The sequence below is a fragment of the Siphateles boraxobius genome, unplaced genomic scaffold (genome assembly GCF_051911475.1).
Source record: "Siphateles boraxobius isolate OS27281-9 unplaced genomic scaffold, OSU_SipBor_1 282, whole genome shotgun sequence".
In the NCBI taxonomy this organism is placed as follows: Eukaryota; Metazoa; Chordata; class Actinopteri; order Cypriniformes; family Leuciscidae; genus Siphateles; species Siphateles boraxobius.
The window spans coordinates 115,001-135,464 of NW_027508900.1; the positions used below are offsets into that span (position 1 = coordinate 115,001).

Here is a 20,464-nt window from a genome sequence, read left to right on the forward strand (position 1 = left end):
CCATCTGTCTGTCAGAGTTTGATGAGTTGGAGATGTGCGGCTCTCTCTCGGTGACGGGGAACCAACGCTTCGGTTGGCATGGCGACAGCGACGACCCGTCCTCACTGAAGTGTTTGGTGCAGGACCTGCGCGCACAACTCTCTCGCTCCCACAAAGTGATCCGCAGCCTGCAGCTGCGCATGCGCTCGCTCTCGACCACCTCCGACTACGCTTCCAGCCTGGAGCGCACGCCCCGCAAGGTAACGCCATCTACTACTGTAATGACGCCGTGCAAGGTAACTCCATCTCTTACTGTACTGACGTCGCAACGTCATCTATTACTGTACTGATGCCATGCAAGGTAACGGCATATCTAATTAACTGTACTGACGCCACGCAAAGTAACGCCATCTGTTAATGTACTGACACCGCGCAAGGTAACGCCATCTTTTACTGTACTGACGCCGCACAAGGTAACCCCATCTGTTACTCTACTGACGCCGCACAAGGTAACACCATCTGTTACTGTATTGACGCCAAACAAGGTAACGTCATCTGTTACTGTACTGACGACGCACAAGGTAACGCCATCTGTTACTGCACTGACGTCGTGCAAGGTAATGCCATATATTACTGTACTGACGCCGCGCAAGGTAACGCCATAATCTACTGTACTGACGCCGTGCAAGGTAATGCCATCTATTACTGTACTGACGCCCCGCAAGGTAACGCCATCTACTACTGTGCTGACGCCGCGCAAGGTAACTCCATCTCTTTCTGTACTGACGTCGCAACGTCATCTATTAATGTACTGATGCCATGCAAGGTAACAGCATATCTAATTAACTGTACTGACGCCACGCAAAGTAACGCCATCTGTTACTGTACTGTCGCCGTGCAAGGTAATGCCATCTATTACTGTACTGACGCCGCGCAAGGTAACGCCATAATTTACTGTACTGATGCCGTGCAAGGTAACGCCATCTGTTACTGCACTGATGCCGTGCAAGGTAATGCAATCTATTACTGTACTGACGCCGTGCAAGGTAACGCCATAATTTACTGTACTGACGCCGTGCAAGATAATGCCATCTATTACTGTACTGACGCCGCGCAAGGTAACGCCATCTATTACTGTACTGACACCGCGCAAGGTAACGCCATAATTTACTGTACTGATGCCGTGCAAGGTAACGCCATCTGTTACTGCACTGATGCCGTGCAAGGTAATGCAATCTATTACTGTACTGACGCCGTGCAAGGTAACGCCATAATTTACTGTACTGATGCCGTGCAAGATAATGCCATCTATTACTGTACTGACACCGCGCAAGGTAACGGCATCTTTTACTGTACTGACGGCGTGCAAGGTAACGCCATCTGTTACTGTACTGATGCCGCACAAGGTAGCACTAGTTGTTACTGTACTGGCGCCGCACAAGGTAATGTCATCTGTTACTGTACTGACGCTGTGCAAGGTAGCGCTAGCTGTTACTGTACTGACGCCGGCGCAACACAACGCCATCTGTTACTGTACTGACGCCGCGCAAGTTAGCGCTAGTTGTTACTCTATTGACGCCGCACAAGGTAACGCCATCTGTTACTGTACTGATGCCGTGCAAGGTAACGCTAGTTGTTACTGTATTAACGCCGCACAAGGCAACGCCATCTGTTACTGTACTGACGCCGCGCAAGTTAGCGCTAGTTGTTACTGTATTGACGCCGCACAAGGTAACGCCATCTGTTACTGTACTGATGCCGTGCAAGTTAGCGCTAGTTGTTACTGTACTGGTGCCGCACAAGGTAATGTCATCTGTTACTGTACTGATGCTGTGCAAGGTAGCGCTAGCTGTTACTGTACTGACGCCGGCGCAAGACAACGCCATCTGTTACTGTACTGACGCCACGCAAGTTAGCGCTAGTTGTTACTGTATTGACGCCGCACAAGGCAACACCATCTGTTACTGTACTGACGCCGCGCAAGTTAGCGCAAGTTGTTACTGTATTGACGCCGCACAAGGTAACGCCATCTGTTACTGTACTGATGCCGTGCAAGTTAGCGCTAGTTGTTACTGTACTGATGCCGCACAAGGCTACGCCATCTGTTACTGTACTGACGCCGTGCAATGTAGCGCTAGCTGTTACTGTATACACGCCTCATTCAGAGTTAATCACATTATACTTCGATACGTTTATCTTAAATACTTGACTGTGACTGGTCAGTCACTAAACTGTATAATGGATTGTTGATTTCATGTCACTCCACATTCTCCTACTTCTGTGTTTACCTTAGATGAATAGTTTGTGTTCATCCATGTTCATTGTTTCAGGTGAACTGGGCGTTTGAGGCTCTGGAGGAGGACGAGGGCTGGCAGTCTGATGGGCCACTGAGACCCAGCCGAGAGATGCAGGAGCTGGTGACTCGAGTGGCGCTGCTGGAGATGCAGATCCAGAGCAAGAGCCTTGAGGAGGGCAGATGTGCCACCTGGCCTGGGTGAGTCTCACACACACACACACACACACACACACACCTCACACAGCTCACACACTGCTCACACACTACTCGCACACTACTCACACACTGCTCACACACTGCTCAGAAAAGCTCTTCCAGGACTCTGGGTGCAGCAACAGCGTGTATATCTGTTATAAAGTCAAGTCACCATTTATAAAGCGCTTTAACAGTATAGATTGTTTCAAAGCAGCTTTACAGTGATAATAGAAATTACCGTAACAGATTGTTTCTGCTTTACCACAGTTCTAGGATAAAGTTATTGTCCACCAAAAGTTAGTTTTGATTGATTCACTTCCGTTGCGAAGATCATTAGTTATTAACTTTTAGGGGCTGCTAACACGACACCGTTCTAACAGAAAACCCTTAACACGCTCCAGCCGCCCATCCGCATAAAAAAGTGCCTGGAGTCTTGAGAATGCACTCCCTGAAATAGGTTCGAAGGTGCAAACGATTGTCCGTTATCTCTGCACAAACCTCAAAAACGCAAAAGCAACAAACCTTTCCTCTTCCTGTCTGTACAGGAAGTACAACACGCTGGTCCAGGCCCAGGCGCGGGAGCTGTCACACCTGAGGCAGAAGATGAGAGAAGGCAGAGGAATCTGCCACATACTCACACAACACCTGAGCGACACCACCAAAGCCTTCGAGGAGCTGTTGCGCGCCAACGACATTGACTACTACATGAGCCAGAGCTTCCGAGAGCAGCTTTCCCAGAGTTCCTCACTCGCTCAGAGAGTCAGTAGCAAGATCAGTGGACGTGAGCGTGCGTACACACACACACACACACACACACACACACACACACACACACACTCTCACACACTCACTCTCTCACACACACACACACACACGCGCACACACACACACACAAATACACACAATAATAATCTTCAGCAGCAGAAGCTTCAGACTGTGCAGTAAAACTCTTCAGAGGAACATCAGGCATCAGCAGTGATGAAGCTTTGAGTTTTGTGTGCTTTACTGAGATTGTCCTCCAGTCCTTCATCTCATGCTGTCTCTGTCGTCAGGTGATCATTCAGAGCAGCGAGACGATAAAGCGGGTCACGAGCTGCTAGCACTGAGGTCAGTGTCTCCTCAGGATTATTGTGTATTTCTTCACTTCAGATTATTGATCGCAGATGATCATGTTCATGTCTTCCACAGGTTGAGTAAGGAGCTCCAACACAAAGATCAGATCATCGAGTCTCTTCACACACAGTTACAGAAGCGCAGTGACCAGCCCTGCAGCAGCCACGCCCCCTCTGAGACAACCGACCAATCAGATTGCATCTCCTTCGTGTCGGATGAGAGGGGCTCCACCAATGAGGAGCTGTGCTCAGACAGTGAGTTTGCACAGGAGGAGATGGAGCCCGAGACAAATGGAGGTGCAAAAATAATTCACAATTACACAAACACCATGCAACGCAAAATAAACTGAGTCCCGCTGCGGTGTAATCAGTGTTTCACCTCCTGTTCAGTTTATTACAAACACATTTCTCCTGAATGTACTCTTGTACTTCTCCTGAGTGAATAAACAGTCTGTCTAGCTTTGCCTAGTTCCTTATTGAAAGCATGGATGCTGTCTTTGTAGATGTTATAATGGACTACAAGTTTTGTCTTCCGCCACATGCGCTCTGCTTTTCTGCATTGTCTTTTCATATTTTGCACTGCTGTTGAGTTTCTCCAAGGTGCTTTTTGTCTGCCACTCTTCTTCCTGACTTTCACAGGAGCAATATCATCAATTACACTCTTAACTTTTGAGTTAAAAGAATCAAGGAGAAAAACAACAGTGTCAGCAGATAAGCTTGGTGTTAAAGATATAGCCTTCGTAAATAGTACACTAGTGTTCTCATTTAAGCATCTCTTCTTGACAGACACAGATCTAGCTTCAATGGCAGGAGAGATCAATATATCAAAGAAAATACAAAAATGATCAGACAGTGCTACATCCTTAATAACAATTGATGAAATGTTTAGACTTTTACTGATTAGTAAATCTAGAGTGTGTCCACGATTATGTGTGGGTCCATGTACATGCTGAGTCAGATCAAAAGTTTTTAAAACAGTTTTGATTTCTTTTGCCATATTGTTTTCTGCATTATCTATGTGAATGTTAAAATCTCCAGCAATGGCAAAGCAGTCAAACTCTGAGGAAATTGTTGATAGCAGTTCTGTTAAGTTCTCAGCAAAAGCTGGAGAGTATTTTGGAGGCCTGTAAACAATGATAAGTAAAATGCGTGGGGCACCTTTTAACACAATACCCAGATAGGTTGGTGGTTCAATCCCCGGTTCCACCTGACCAAGTGTCGAGGTGCCCATGAGCAAGACACCTAACCCCAACTGCTCCCGACGAGCTGGGTGGCGCCTTGCATGGCTGACACCGCCGTCGGTGTATGAATGTGTGTATGAATGGGTGAATGTGAGGCAAATATGTAAAGCGCTTTGGTGGCCATTCGGTCTGTGAAAGCGCTATATAAATGCAGTCCATTTACCATTTACCATATTCGAAAGACGGGTATTTCCCAAATGATATTTGCTTACATTGATAGACATCTTTATAAAGAGCAGCTAAACCTCCGCCTCTTCTGACAGCTCTGCAGACACTCATAAAAGTAAAGTTAGGAGGGGCTGTTTCATTGAGGACTGTTGCACTGCAACTTTCTTCTAGCCAAGTTTCATTTAGCAACATAAAATCCAGGTTGTATGTGGTTATTAAGTCGTTGACTATAAGTGATTTATTTTTGTGATCGGATGTTTAAAAGTGCTAACTTAACAGTCTTACTTTTTGTCCCCACAGCAATCTTAGTATGTCGTGTAATAGGCACCAGATTAGATGGGTTTGCTGTACGGCTTTTGAAGGCTTTAGACTTTCTATCATGTAATCGAACAGCAATAGAAAAAGATACAGGGACACTGGGTTCCCGCTTGTTCTGTAAACATTTGAGAAAGTTATTGTTATCATAGCGGGGACCCGACACATATCACTGAGAGCTGGTATCAGTTGTTTTTGGTTCACCTCGAGCCGCCGGAGGAGGGTGTGGGCCCTGGCGCTGTGGCAGAGGCCGAAGAGCTCTCACAGGAGAGCATAATCAAAGGAAATCTGAATAATTAAAACAGTTTAGAATTAAAGCTGCAAGCAGCATTTAGCGATATTCAAGCAGTTAAGGCACTTAAGATTTTTAACCACACAAGCATCAAAAGACATTAAGTTTTATGTAGCAAGCATTTAACCACTGACATCATAGATGGAATAGACCATGTTTTAGCATGATTTACCATGCTCCAGTATGATTTACTATGAATCTAGCATGATCTACCACAGTTTACCATGATATACCAAGTTCCAGTATGATTCACCATGTTCACCCTGATTACCCTGTTCTAGCATGGTTTACTACAATTGAACACATTCCAGTATGATTTAATATGATTCTATCATGATTTACCAGTTTACCATGATTTACCATGTTATAGGATGATTTATCATGATATACCACATTCTAGAATGATTTACCAGGATTGTAGCATGATTTACCATGATTCATCACATTGCTAGCATTATTTGCCATGATACACCATGTAATAGTATTATTTACTATGATTTGCCATGTTTCTATTGTGATTTACCATGATTTTCCACATTGCTAGCATTGATGTGAAGTGTCAATACCAATGACGTGATACACTTTGATAAAAAAATGATTGTCTTATAATAGTTAACATGGAAAAACAGGTTTGCTTTAGTGCAGAATACTGGTGAAAATCAGGTCTGTCAAAATGAAAGTGAGCCAATAAGTGGTCTTCTACTGCCCTCTGCTGGCCATTATACTTATTAATAAAAAGTTTTCACAGGTGCTTTTGCACTCATATGTAGACATATGTGACCCGTCACAGAAACCAGGGACACAAGTCGGCAGCACAACTTTCAAGCAAAATGAGAAAGAAGACTTTTTTTTAAAAATTGGTGGATTTCAATTTTTTGCCGAATCTGTTAATTGAAATCACGAAGAAGCCTCTCCATGTTTGAGATAGCAGTATTGGTATATTTAAAAGCTTACATTTTGAGATTAAAATCGGCTTGTTTTCGGAGATTCTAGCATGCAGTAGGGGCGTGGCGTGTCATTGTCTGTGTGTATATCCATACTGAATAACCCGTCACTTTTGCCCCCGCCCTCCAAGTGAACCGCATGGCTACTTATTATGCTGTGCTCTGGCCGGCTCTATCTGATATCAAAATTCAATGAAGATGGATGCCGCAAAGATTGTCGCAGACGAAATGAACCGTGGCAGTTACACCGACAATGTTTTCGCCGCACGTCGTGGGCTCGGGAAACTGAACCGGAGGTATGGGTGCGGCGCGCGCCCTCAGTGATTGAATACGGCGGCTCGGCTCGCTGACAGCGGTGGCTGGCTGTTTCATATGTGACGTCCCGATTGCTTTGAATGGGGAACGTTTTGTGAACAGGGAACAGAGTTAATGGACTGGCAACAATCTCCATAGAACATGAACTGGCACAGAGAATCGAAATACCGACAAGAAACACAATCAGTGCAGAAGTAATGCAATCAGTGTAGATGTAACACAATCGGTGCAGTAGTAACACAATCGGTGCAGTAGTAACACAATCAGTGCAGTAGTAACACAATCAGTGCAGAAGTAATACAATCAGTGCAGAAGTAACACAAGTAACACAATCGGTGCATAAGTAACACAAGTACACAAGTAACACAATCAGTGCAGAAGTAACACAATCAGTAGAGATGTAACAGAATCGGTGCAGATTTAACACAATCAGTGCAGTAGATCGGTGCAGTAGTAACACAATCAGTGCAGATGTAACAATCGGTGCAGTAGTAACACAATCGGTGTAGATGCAACACAATCAGTGCAGTAGTAACACAATCGGTGCATATGTAACACAATCAGTGCAGTAGTAACACAATCGGTGCAGATGTAACACAATCAGTGCAGTAGTAACACAATCTGTGCATATGTAACACAATCTGTGCAGATGTAACACAGTCAGTGCAGTAGGAACAATCTGTGCAGTAGTAACACAATCAGTGCAGTAGTAACACAATCAGTGCAGTAGTAACACAATCAGTGCAATAGTAACACAATCAGTGCAGTAGTAACACAATCTGTGCATATGTAACACAATCTGTGTAGATGTAACACAGTCAGTGCCGTAGTAACAATCTGTGCAGATGAAACACAATCAGTGCAGATGTAACACAATCAGTGCAGTAGTAACACAATCAGTGCAGTAGTAACACAATCAGTGCAGATTTTACACAATCAGTGCAGATGTAACACAATCTGTGCAGATGTAACACAATCGGTGCAGTAGTAACACAATCGGTGCATATGTAACACAATCGGTGCATATGTAACACAATCGGAATCAGTTCAGTAGTAACACAATCGGTGCAGTAGTAACACAATCGGTGCATATGTAACACAATCGGTGCAGATATAACACAATCAGTGAAGTAGTAACACAATCTGTGCATATGTAACACAATCTGTGCAGATGTAACACAGTCAGTGCAGTAGTAACAATCTGTGCAGATGTAACACAATCTGTGCAGATGTAACACAATCAGTGCAGTAGTAACACAATCAGTGCAGTAGTAACACAATCAGTGCAGTAGTAACACAATCAGTACAGTAGTAACCGCTCCACCATCTGCAGGTGTTATCAACGAGCTCTCGTCCAGCTCACAGAGGTAACACAATCAGTGCAATAGTAACACAATCGGTGCATATGTAACACAATCGGTGCAGATGTAACACAATCAGTGCAGTAGTAACACAATCAGTGCAGTAGTAACACAATCTGTGCATATGTAACACAATCTTTGCAGATGTAACACAGTCAGTGCAGTAGTAACACAATCAGTGCAGTAGTAACACAATCAATGCAGTAGTAACACAATCTGTGCAGATGTAACAGTCAGTGCAGTAGTAACAATCAGTCCAGATGTAACACAATCAGTGCAGTAGTAACACAATCAGTGCAGTAGTAACACAATCGGTGCAGTAGTAACACAATCAGTGCAGATGTAACACAATCAGTGCAGATGTAACACAATCTGCGCAGATGTAACATAATCAGTGCAGTAGTAACACAATCGGTGAAGTAGTAACACAATCAGTGCAGTAGTAACACAATCGGTGCATATGTAACACAATCGGTGCAGATGTAACACAATCAGTGCAGTAGTAACACAATCTGTGCATATGTAACACAATCTGTGCAGATGTAACACAGTCAGTGCAGTAGTAACAATCTGTGCAGATGTAACACAATCAGTGCAGTAGTAACACAATCAGTGCAGTAGTAACACAATCAGTGCAGTAGATCAGTGCAGTAGTAACACAATCAGTGCAGTAGTAACACAATCAGTGCAGTAGTAACACAATCAGTGCAGTCGTAACACAATAACACAATCAGTGCAGTAGTAACACAATCAGTGCAGTAGGAACACAATCAGTGCAGTAGTAACACAATCAGTGCAGTAGTAACACAATCAGTACAGTAGTAACCACTCCACCATCTGCAGGTGTTATCAACGAGCTCTCGTCCAGCTCACAGCCTCAGATCCAGACCCACAGCTGCTGGGGTCATGCTAATACCGTAACCTTTGCCCCCCTGACCTGCCCTGACCCTGACGGCCACAGGCCACCGATGAGAAGTGAGCAGATGGTTTGTGTGTGTGTGTGTGTGTGTGTGTGTGTGTGTCTGACTAACATTCAGAGTCAATGAAGTCAGATAAGCTGTGAATGATCTGAAGTGTCATGAAACCCCTCATTTCAGCACAGGTTATACATTTAGAGACTCTCCCATAAAACGTGTTGGTAAAGTGACTTTTTTTCCTATATATTATTATTTATTCATATTCATAAACCTGGTGAATTCTGTTGCTTACACCTGCTAGAAACCATCAGATTAGGGACTCTCGCTGTGATCCCGTCGCTGTCAGTGTGAACGTAGCAACTGATTTTCAGTTCAAATTTGTGCAAATATTGTCTCAAACACCACATATACATCTGTTAATGTTTCATGATATAATTAAAAAACAGTAATCAGTCATTTTATTTGAGACGGACAGGCAGAATAAAGTTTCTAGAGCTGAAGCTTGTCGCCTGTCATTAGTGCTTAAAAGTGTGAAACGCTTGTGGAATAACAGGAACAATGTAGTTTCATTTGGCATTTTCTGTTGTTATTGGGTTTTTAAAAAAAAATACTTTGTACCGATATTATTATGTTTGGAGGGTCAAGAATCATCTTTTCTTTGGTGGAAATATGCAGAACAGATCAGATCAAGCAGCGTATCTGTGCAAAAGAGCTATAAGTGACGAACAGTCCTGATCTGAAACTGCACTCACAAAACAAACTTCTTCTGTGTTTAGACTTCGCTGTTCTGCTTTTCTTTGCATTATGAGTGTGTGTGACGATCGTTAATGAGATTATTACTCTTTCTCCACCAGCATTCAGCGCACCACACTCTCTCTCCAGCTATCAGCTGACCGCGCACACGCCTGTATCCCATCATGCACTGGGGAAAAGTGGAGGCCCATCTGTGCAGACAGATTCATTGTGGGACATGGAGAATATGATTCAACCAATCAGAGGTTTTAATGGATCATCGTATTATCAGTCTGGCAACAGCCAATCAGGTGTGTGTGTGACTATTGCAGCTCAATTAGTGATTTAAATAAAAAAAAACTGATGAACTACAAGAACAAATTCATGGACAGAGTTGCCATGATTATGATGTGATGATTATTATTCATTAGTATTAATATTAGTATCTATTAATATTAGTATTTATTAATATCAGTATTTTTGTCTTGTTTCCAGTCCAAATATCAAACATTTCTTAAATCAAGATGCATTTACTAAATGAGTAAAACGACATAAGATATTAAGTCTTGTTTTCTGGGGAAATTAATCAAAATTAAGGGAGTTTTTGCTTAAAGGCAATGTGTTTCTAAAACACTTTTTGCAAAATTTGTTTAAACTGTCTTTATATAACAATACATATCTAAAATGTAAGTAATCTGAAAAGGAGTTTATAAAAATAGAGTGTCTGTAGTCCTCTCAGGGCTGCAATAAACACAGCTCATTATTCCATTCGGACCGAGTGCTCTGATTGGCTGGGCGACTGTCACTCTCCCTCATTGCTATGGCTACCAGCCCTGCTACAACAGGAGCTGTCCACATGCGGCGCACTCGGTTGACTCGCTCATTTCGGAAGAGGAGAGGCGCGTACCGACCACAAGCCACGAAGTCTCACAATTATGGCAGAGAAAGAGCAGTCACAAAGGTATTTTATTACCCGTGATTCTGACATGATGTCACTCAATCGCACTGCGCTCCTCTCCGCTTCGCACTGGTAAACGCGTCCTCCAGCTGAGCGGTCGGCATCTTGGTTCATATGTTTTGGGGGCGTGGCTTTGGAATGAGCTCAGAAGGAAGGGGGTGGGAGTTTCTCTGTTTGATACTTTCCAGTATTTTTTCTGCAGTTTTCTGCTGGTTTCTCAGATTTTAAAACAAGCTAAATTATCTGCCAATGGGGTAAGAAAAATAATCTTGTTTATCTTTCAATTAACATTATTTTTCTTACCCCATTGGCAGATAATTTTGCTTTTTTTAAGCAACAACTCACTTAATTTTGATTAATTCCCTCAGAAAACAGGACATAATATGTTATGTCATTTTACTCATCTAGTAAATGCATCTTGATTTAAGAATTTTTAGATGTTTTGACTGGAAACAAGACAAAAATACTAAGTAATAAAAGATGATGTGATGATTATGATGTGATGATCATGAAGTGATGATTTTGACGGGTGTAGAAGTGATCGATGAGCATCTGAGAGAGATTCGATCTCTGCGTCAACGACTGGAAGATTCCATCAGAACCAACGAGAGATTGAGACAGCAGTTACAGGGACGCCTGTCCACAGCGAGAGACACAGGTGTGTGTGTGTGAGTGAGTGAGTGAGTGAGTGTGTGTGTTTGTGTGTGTGTGTGTGTGTGTGTGTGTGTGTGTGTGACACTTTCATCTTAATTTTTATCTAAATATGATTATCACTGCTGTGATTGGACACCAGATCATCATCACATGACTGATATTAAGAATAACGATGACTGTCAGTGTCACATTTCTTTTATACAACAGTTCAATCAACACAGTGTTCTCAATCAGCCAATAAATCTCTGTTCAGCCTTGATGACTCACTGCAGATATCCCTGAGCTGTTGCAAAATGACAGTGTTTAAGTCATTTGTGTGCTTGTTTACAGATGTAAAAACCATTACAGACAAACTTATGGCTTCTAATGTGTGTGTGTGTGACAGCGGCTCCAACCAACATCTTTATCCAGAGCCATGGTGCAGTCAGTCAACTGACCAATGAAATCAGAGCATTAAAGGCAGAAAATCTGGCACTACAGTCCAGGATACAAGCCAGCAGAGGTAAACACACACACACACACACACACACACACACACACACACACACACACACACACACACACACACACACACACACACACACACACACACACACACACACAACAGTTCAGTTCATATCGTGGTGTCAATGCAGTCAGATCAATAATACTGTTGAATATTAAATGTCCCCAACTAAGCAAGCCAAAAGCCAAAGCCAAGCCAAAGCCAAGTCAAAGGCGCAAAAGGCAACAGTGGAAAGGAACCAAAACTCCATCAGTGGCAGAATGGAGCAAAAAACAACAATGAACGAACTGTGTATGATTATAATTCAGGCAGCATTACAGGTCAGAAGTCAGATTGGATCAGAATATTCAGAATATTATGCAGTTCCATCTGGTCGAAGATCGGAATCATGCCGGTATGTAGACGAGTTTGTTGAGGATCAGTGTCGATGTCGATGAGGCCTTCACAGGGGATAAACATAATAAACAGAGAGACTAATATTAGCGTAGATGCCATTCTTCTTATGATGTAACGAGTACATTGAGTGTTATAGGAAGTTCCGGCTGACCTAGTTTTTGCAGCCTAATAATCATTTAACTGATTTGAATAATAGAAATGTATAATGTGTTCATGCCAGGTTAAGGAGATATTTTTAGCCTGCACTGTAGACACCTCCTCTGGCCCCCTGAACTGTAGACACCTCCACTGGCCACCTGAACTGTAGGTGCCTCCTCTGGCCCCCTGAACTGTAGGTGCCTCCTCTGGCCCCCTGAACTGTAGGTGCCTCCTCTGGCCCCCTGAACTGTAGGTGCCTCGTCTGGCCCCCTGAACTGTAGGTGCCTCCTCTGGCCCCCCGAACTGTAGGCGCTTCCTCTGGCCCCCCGAACTATAGACGCCTCCTCTGGCCCCCTGAACTGTAGACGCCTCCTCTGGCCCCCTGAACTGTAGACGCCTCCTCTGGCCCCCTGAACTATAGACGCCTCCTCTGGCCCCCTGAACTATAGACGCCTCCCCTGGCCCCCTGAACTGTAGACGCCTCCTCTGGCCCCCTGAACTATAGACGCCTCCTCTGGCCCCCTGAACTGTAGACACCTCCACTGGCCCCCTGAACTATAGACGCCTCCCCTGGCCCCCTGAACTGTAGGTGCCTCGTCTGGCCCCCTGAACTGTAGGTGCTTCCCCTGGCCCCCTGAACTGTAGGCGCTTCCTCTGGCCCCCTGAACTATAGACGCCTCCTCTGGCCCCCTGAACTGTAGACGCCTCCTCTGGCCCCCTGAACTGTAGACGCCTCCTCTGGCCCCCTGAACTATAAACGCCTCCTCTGGCCCCCTGAACTATAGACACCTCCCCTGGCCCCCTGAACTGTAGACGCCTCTTCTGGCCCCCTGAACTATAGACGCCTCCTCTGGCCCCCTGAACTATAGACGCCTCCTCTGCCCCCTGAACTGTTGGTGCCTCCCCTGGCCCCCTGAATTGTAGGCACCTCCTCTGGCCCCCTGAACTGTAGACACCTCCTCTGGCCCCCTGAACTGTAGGCGCCTCCTCTGGCCCCCTGTACTGTAGGTGCCTCCTCTGGCCCCCTGAACTGTAGGTGCCTCCTCTGGCCCCCTGAACTGTAGACGCCTCCTCTGGCCCCCTGAACTGTAGGCGCCTCCTCTGGCCCCCTGAACTGTAGGTGCCTCCTCTGGCCCCCTGAACTGTAGGCGCTTCCTCTGGCCCCCTGAACCATCGACGCCTTCTCTGGCCCCCTGAACTATAGACGCCTCCTCTGGCCCCCTGAACTGTAGACGCCTCCTCTGGCCCCCTGAATTGTAGACACCTCCACTGGCCCCCTGAACTGTAGGTGCCTCCTCTGGCCCCCTGAACTGTAGGTGCCTCCTCTGGCCCCCTGAACTGTAGGTGCCTCGTCTGGCCCCCTGAACTGTAGGTGCCTCCTCTGGCCCCCTGAACTGTAGGCACTTCCTCTGGCCCCCTGAACTGTAGGCGCCTCCTATGGCCCCCTGAACTGTAGGCGCCTCCTCTGGCCCCCTGAACTGTAGACGCCTTCTCTGGCCCCCTGAACTGTAGGTGTCTCCTCTGGCCCCCTGAGTGTAGATGCCTCCTCTGGCCCCATGAACAGTAGGCACCCTCCATCCCTCCCCTATTCCACCTCCGCTCCACCACCCTCCTGGACTTTTTATTTTTTGATGTGGAGTGTCTGGAATCCACTTCTTAAAGGGGGGCTCTGTCTTGATTCCTGTCTTGTGTTCCCCTTGTCTTGTGTAAACTTTTGTTATTTCCTGTTTCCTGTGCCATGTTTTGTAGTCCTTTGTAGTTTTTTCTTGTTGATTAATTCCTGATTGTTACCAGATTTGTGTTCTTTGCCAATCTCCCCTTGAGTGTATATATACCCCAGTGTTTCTCATGTTCTTTGTCTGGTGTTTTCCTTCTATTGATGTAATGTGCGCTTGTTGTCAGTTTTGTTTGACTTCCTTGCCCGTGTCTGCATTTATCAATTTTGCCTGGATTTACTTTTGTTTGAATAAATGTTTGCTGCATCTGGATCCCACTCTTGTTACTCTGAAACAGCCACCGTTACAATGGAAAAGAAAGAAATTCCTTCCCCAAATGACTAGACAACTGTTAATAGCTCTTCTTTCACCTAATCCATCTGCAGAGCACATAGACATAATTTTCAAGTTTAAAAATTCACATAATGAATCACATAATGCATTTAATGCTAAAGCTGGGTATGTATTTAATCAAAACACATGAACATTAATTCACATTGAGTCTTTGTTGGGAGAATGATTATCACTGTCTGTAGGACTCTGTATAGCTTAAAGTCTGTAATAAAAACAGATTATCTGATATTTGTACGATGCAGACAGCAGTGAAGAGGTGAAGCAGCTCAGGGAGGCAGTGCTGTCTGGGCGTGTTCGCCTGCAGCAGGCGGAGTTAGAGGCGGAGTTAGAGGCGGAGCAATGGAAGGAGGAGTTGAGGAGGCTGCAGACGCACAACTGTGAGCAAAGTCAACAAATCCAACAACTGCGACAAGACAGACAAAACAGTCAGGAGCACAACAACAGGTCAGAGAAACTAAATGAAGAGTAGCTTCGTGTTAAGAAAGTTGTTTCAGTAGAGTGACTGGCAATTTCGGATCGTTGTGTTTGGAACTCTTGTGTATGAGTGTGAGATATACACATGAATGAAAGACTGTGCATTTGGTGATGTGTGTTCAGACTGCAGCACGAGGTGAGTTTATTCCAGCAGCAGTTAGCAGAGAGCAGACAGCTTCTACACTCCCTACAGAGTGAACTACAGCTGTACAACCGAGTGTGTGGCGCGAAAAAGAGCACAGCTGCAGGTAAGACACCACAAGTCTGTACATGTTACAGGAATAATCACACCCTCAAAAATAAAACTCTTCTGGTATTGTTTATTCACACTCATGTTATTGCAAACCTGTAAAAGTGCCTTTCTTTCAGTGAAACACATCAGTTTAGACAGGCTGCTCTTTTACATTCAATTAAATGCAGACCTGTCCAATTCCAGAAATAAGTCAAGTCAAGTCACCTTTATTTATATAGCGCTTTTTACAATACAGATTGTTTCAAAGCAGCTTTACAGAGATAACAGGAAAATAATGTTGTAATAATTTTGTTAATTAAAAAATTAAATGTCCCAAACTAAGCAATTCAAAAGCCAATGGCGACAAAGGCGAAAAAGGCGACAAAAGTATCATAAAACTGCCATAAAAGTAGTCCATATGAGACTTGTGCTATATTCCAAAAGTTTACAGCTGTTCAAATTGCATATTCTCTCACTCTCCCTCTCCCCATCCCCTCTCTCTCTTCCTCTCTCCCCTCCTCCCCCCTCTCTCAGGCTGTGTGTATGAGGTGTCGTGCCCGTCAGTGGAGTTGCGAGAGCTGCTGGTGGAGGTTCGGGCTCTCAGGGTCCAGCTGGAGGTCAGTGTACAGGAGAACAGTTCTCTTCGAGCTCAACTCCAAAAGCTGGATCACTTGTCCGATCAGCGCCGGTCACCCATCGTTCCGGCCAGTCCACTGAGAGACGTGCTTTACCGACGACTGATTCTCCACGGTAACCTATGGACGACTTCATTTCACTTCAGCTGTCTTGCTTGTATAATTTAACAACTAGAAAACAGACTCTATTGTGACTTGTTGGCATGTGCACTTGTAACTGTTGTAGGCCAGTAGTCGCTATGTGTGAAGTCAATTCAAGTCTCCTTTATTTATATAGCACTTTTAACAATATAGATTGTTTCAAAGCAGCTTTACAGTGATAATAGGAGATTGCAGTGACAGAGATTGTTTAGGCTTTACAGCAGATCTAGAATAAAGTTATTGTCCAGCTAAAGTTAGTTTTGATTGATTCACGTCCTCCGGCCCGCTCACTCGAGAGCAGTTAGGGTTAGGCCTACCCCCCGGCTCGAGAAAACCTTGAAATAGGTTGACTTGACTTGACATTACTCACTGGGTTTGTTGACTGATCCTACTTACCACAGTTGTTTGGTAGACTCGTAAAAAGCGTGAGCGCGCGAGAGAAAAAAAAGATGGTAAGCACGGATGGCAGGTTAACAGGGTAGTGAGATACTTGTGTGTTATGCTAGCGATAATGATTTAGATAATAGCTAGCGATGTCAGATTAATGTGATGGGCAATATTAGACTATATCTAATATATGTTGATGGGTAAGTTATATTTAGTAGTCTGATGTTCTCCTAAGCCAAAAAGGAGGAGTGTAAACCTCACTCCCCTGATCTCGAGCCGCTCTAGCGGCTGATGGTAGTGGTCTTTAGTCTCCTTGTTAGAGCGCCCGCATCCTAGGCCGGAGACCACGATTCGATTCCCGCTCGGAGTGGGTCGAGTAGAACCAGTTACACACTAAGATCATGCTTGAAAATATTGAGCATTATCTTTAAAAACCTGTTTATAGCTGCTGTTATCTTTGTAAAGACCCTTTTGCCAATAAGCATTGCGTGTGATGGACGTGATGGTTTTTGTGTGTGTGTGTGTGTTTTGTACTAACCACTCTGCCATGTTCCACAGACCCGTCTCCTTCTCCTCCTGTCAGAGATGTGGGTCCGTTTCCAGCCGGGCCTCTGTACTCGCCATACTCAGAAATGGAGGAGACTAACGGTGTGTGTGTGTGTGTGTGTGTGTGTGTTTGTGTGCGTGTGTGCACGCTAACCGTGAACTGCAGTTGCAATGTTAATGCCAATGTACTTACTTTTCTTTGTGGCTGAAAAGGAGGCCCTTTAAATAGCTTTGAATGGAATTAAAATGGAATTAAACTGCTACATAAATAAAACTTGGCTTCTCCCTTTATTAAGAACTTGAGATTGTTTGTCTTGTTCAAGTTTGAACAGTTCTGTCAGCGGTCACAGATAAACTTTCCAACTACCTCATTGAACCTGCTGAAGTACTTCTGGTTGACAACCAGTTATTAATGGTTTTGCTTGACTAATGTTCACTTGTAGTTAATAGGTCAAAGAGAAGAAGTAAAATCTGTGTTCTCCTCAGACTCTCTGGAGCCTCATGCGGATCTGGAAGGAGATGCTCCGGACGGGTCGTTCGCCCACAGTAACGGGCGTCACACTGTCGGGCACGTGGAAGATCACGGGTCTCTGCAGCAGCAGGTTCTGGAGGCCCGGGTTCTGGTCCAGCGGATGGAGGCGGCGCTGACCGAGAGTCTGGACTCAGCTCTGATGGAGAAGGTGAAGCTCAGACCTGCTGACAGATCAAGCTGTCAGAATCAAATCTCATGTGTGTCTCTCACAGGCTCTGGACTACAGCACGGTGAAGACGCTGCTCTCGGACACCAAGACCTTGCACCAGATTCTGGATGAGGCCGTCTCTCTGCTGAAGATGTTCTGGCGAGCGGCTCTGCCGAGCAGCGACGGGCCCATCCATCTCCTTCAGAGGGTTTGAACATCTGCAGCATTTGCTCAACATTTATTGATTCCTAAAAAATGAAAGGCCACATATATGTTCATGGTGCTGCTGTTTTCCTCTCAGGAGCAGTCGATGCGCGAGGAGATCCAGTTTCTGCGTCTGCGGATCGCCCAGCAGGAGGAGGTTCTGCAGGGAACCATCACACGTTTGCGCTCCACCAGCAGAACCAAAGAAAGCATGGAGACCTTCATCGTCAACCAGCGTGAGTCCAACAGCCTATTCAGTGCGCCAGTTTTTACCCAGTTGCTGAAACTCTAACAAATCAGAAACTAGGGCTGCTCGATTATAGCAAAAAACATGATCATGATTCTTTTGGTCAATATTGAAATTATTATTATTTAACACGACATGACCAAAATCTTAGATCATGATATATATTGTCATCATGAAAGAAAATGACTCATATCATGATTTAAGTATATTTTGCTAGAAATAATTATACAAATTCTTATTACCAATTTTGAAAAATTGAAACAATAGAGCAAAGATACTAATTAAATAAAGTGCTTAGGTTTTTTCAGTCTAACCAGTAGTATTCAGGCCAGTGATGCCCTTCCACAGACATGAATGTGAAATAAAACACAGCTCAATAGTCTTTACTTTATGATTTATGATTATTATTATTATTATTATTATTATTAAGTTTTGCATGAACAAAAGCGCACTGCTGTGAAGGAAAGAAAAAGGCACTGGATTTATAACAAATGAGAAAATGAGAGAATAATTGCAAAACAGAATTCGACACAATCATTTTTTCTTAATCGCTAGAATCCGAAATCGAAAATGAAGTTGCTCAGATTGCACAGCCCTATCTGAAAACGGAACAGTATGTTCATAACAACACTCGATTGAATCCTGCAGTTAGTCTCAGCATGTGAAACAGCCTTTATTACTGTTGGCTTTATACTCTTTGATAGTTTTGAACACTCTCCAGTCAACCGGATCACATTTGATTTGTTTCAATAGTTTGAGGTTTTGTGTTTGGGTGTAGTGATGTCATCAGAGCTTTAACAAACGCGTCTGTCTGACAGTGTCCAGGACTCGAGACGTGCTGAAGAAAGCTCGAGCGAATCTAGAGGTGAGTGTTGGGTTTGTGTCCAGTGCTGTTTGTCTTGTGTTTGTCCCTCATCTTGAATCTCCAACTCCTTCTGTCTTTATTCTGCCTTTCCTCCATTTCTCTCATTTTCTCCGAGTGTTTCCAGAAGAATGAACTCAGGATTTCCTCTCTAAGCTCCTCCTCTTCCTCCCTTTGCCATGGTAACGGTCAGTTTTCTGCCGTGTGCATGTCAGCTCGTGATGCTTGAATATTTGAGATTCAGAGATATTATCATACGTGCTGCTCACTCCCATTGCACCATAAAACACAACTAGTGATGCCCCGAAATGTTTTTTTAAAATAATTATTTACATTTTATCATCAATGCTCAAAAACTTTAGTTTTATACCATATAAATTGCACATTAGGCAGTTTTTATATTAACTTTTAAATCATATAATTCAGTTTATATTCCAATTTATTTTCATGATAGATTTATTTTCATGATAGAAATCTAATAAATATGTCAAATATATATTTATCAGAACGCTCCTCTCTATAGTTATTTTTCTAGCTGAATATTGAGTTTATGGTCACTGAATGAGGGGAATGTGACGTTACATGACATTTTCACAATAGTGACGTCTTTTGGCGGTTGAAACACTGATTGATGGACACAAATTGGCTGCTTGATTGATTTCAGTGAGCTGTTCTGAATCTTTCTGCACTTCTTCTGATGTTCATTGATGTTTATTTGCTGCTGTAACTAGTAGTAAAGATGAAGAAATGATCGGTTCATTTGTCACACACATCAAACAAACACAAACACATTCATTGACTGAATTTGCTGATGAACCTGACAGAATTTGAGAGCTGAGACTTTGTTTCATATCAGAAGTATCAAACACAAAGATTATTGGATGGCAGGAGCTACAGATAATATTTAGTGACCTTTTATTCAAATGGAAACAGATCTCGTGCATCAAAATGAAGATTGATTAAATATGAGAAATCAATATTGTCAATCCAGTCCTTGCGTCACAATGCTTACCTGTTATAGTTTATCCATGTTGTGGCATGAAATAGATGTTTAACACTGTCAAAACACACCATTATAGAAACACTATTAAAGCGTCAATATTTCAATTAATGGTTTCTGCCCTCCAAAACTGAAACCAATTTCAGCTGAAACCAAATATTTTTGGTTGCTTAAATTTCAGTGCATCATTGAACACAATGTGCGTGCGCGAGTGAGTGTGTGCGCGAGTGAGTGTGTGCGCGAGTGAGTGTGTGCGCGAGTGAGTGCGTGCGCGAGTGAGTGCGTGCGCGAGTGGGTGTGTGAGTGTTAGATTGGTTTAGAACAATCAGAATATTATCTAGTTCATCTGGTTGAAGACCGGAGTTACGCACGTATGGAGAGTTTGTTGAGGATCAGTGGCGATGGCTGTCGTGTCGATGAGAGTCTAGTGGACACAAGCTCTGCTGACACTTCAGGATGTGTTGTGGAC

At 44.0% G+C, this 20,464-nt stretch overlaps 1 protein-coding gene across 14 annotated transcripts in view; it reads left to right on the plus strand.

The window, feature by feature from the left end:
• Positions 1-20,464, plus strand: part of LOC143753417 (myomegalin) — a 136,900-nt gene that overhangs the window by 114,207 nt on the left and 2,229 nt on the right. For 4 of the 14 annotated variants that reach the window (XM_077245714.1, XM_077245715.1, XM_077245708.1 and 1 more), the window contains 16 exons: positions 16-239; positions 2,310-2,473; positions 3,016-3,257; positions 3,523-3,577; positions 3,659-3,879; positions 9,990-10,178; positions 11,361-11,483; positions 11,865-11,981; positions 14,830-15,031; positions 15,185-15,309; positions 15,828-16,043; positions 17,015-17,104; positions 17,489-17,682; positions 17,747-17,890; positions 17,984-18,122; positions 18,952-18,998. In XM_077245714.1, the coding sequence (XP_077101829.1) occupies positions 16-239; positions 2,310-2,473; positions 3,016-3,257; positions 3,523-3,577; positions 3,659-3,879; positions 9,990-10,178; positions 11,361-11,483; positions 11,865-11,981; positions 14,830-15,031; positions 15,185-15,309; positions 15,828-16,043; positions 17,015-17,104; positions 17,489-17,682; positions 17,747-17,890; positions 17,984-18,122; positions 18,952-18,998 (2,492 nt within the window). Of the gene's footprint in view, positions 1-15; positions 240-2,309; positions 2,474-3,015; positions 3,258-3,522; positions 3,578-3,658; positions 3,880-9,061; positions 9,194-9,989; positions 10,185-11,360; positions 11,484-11,864; positions 11,982-14,829; positions 15,032-15,184; positions 15,310-15,827; positions 16,044-17,014; positions 17,105-17,488; positions 17,683-17,746; positions 17,891-17,983; positions 18,123-18,951; positions 18,999-19,122; positions 19,184-20,464 lie in introns of those variants that run through there. The other 10 variants (XM_077245704.1, XM_077245710.1, XM_077245706.1 and 7 more) reach the window with 8 other exon arrangements.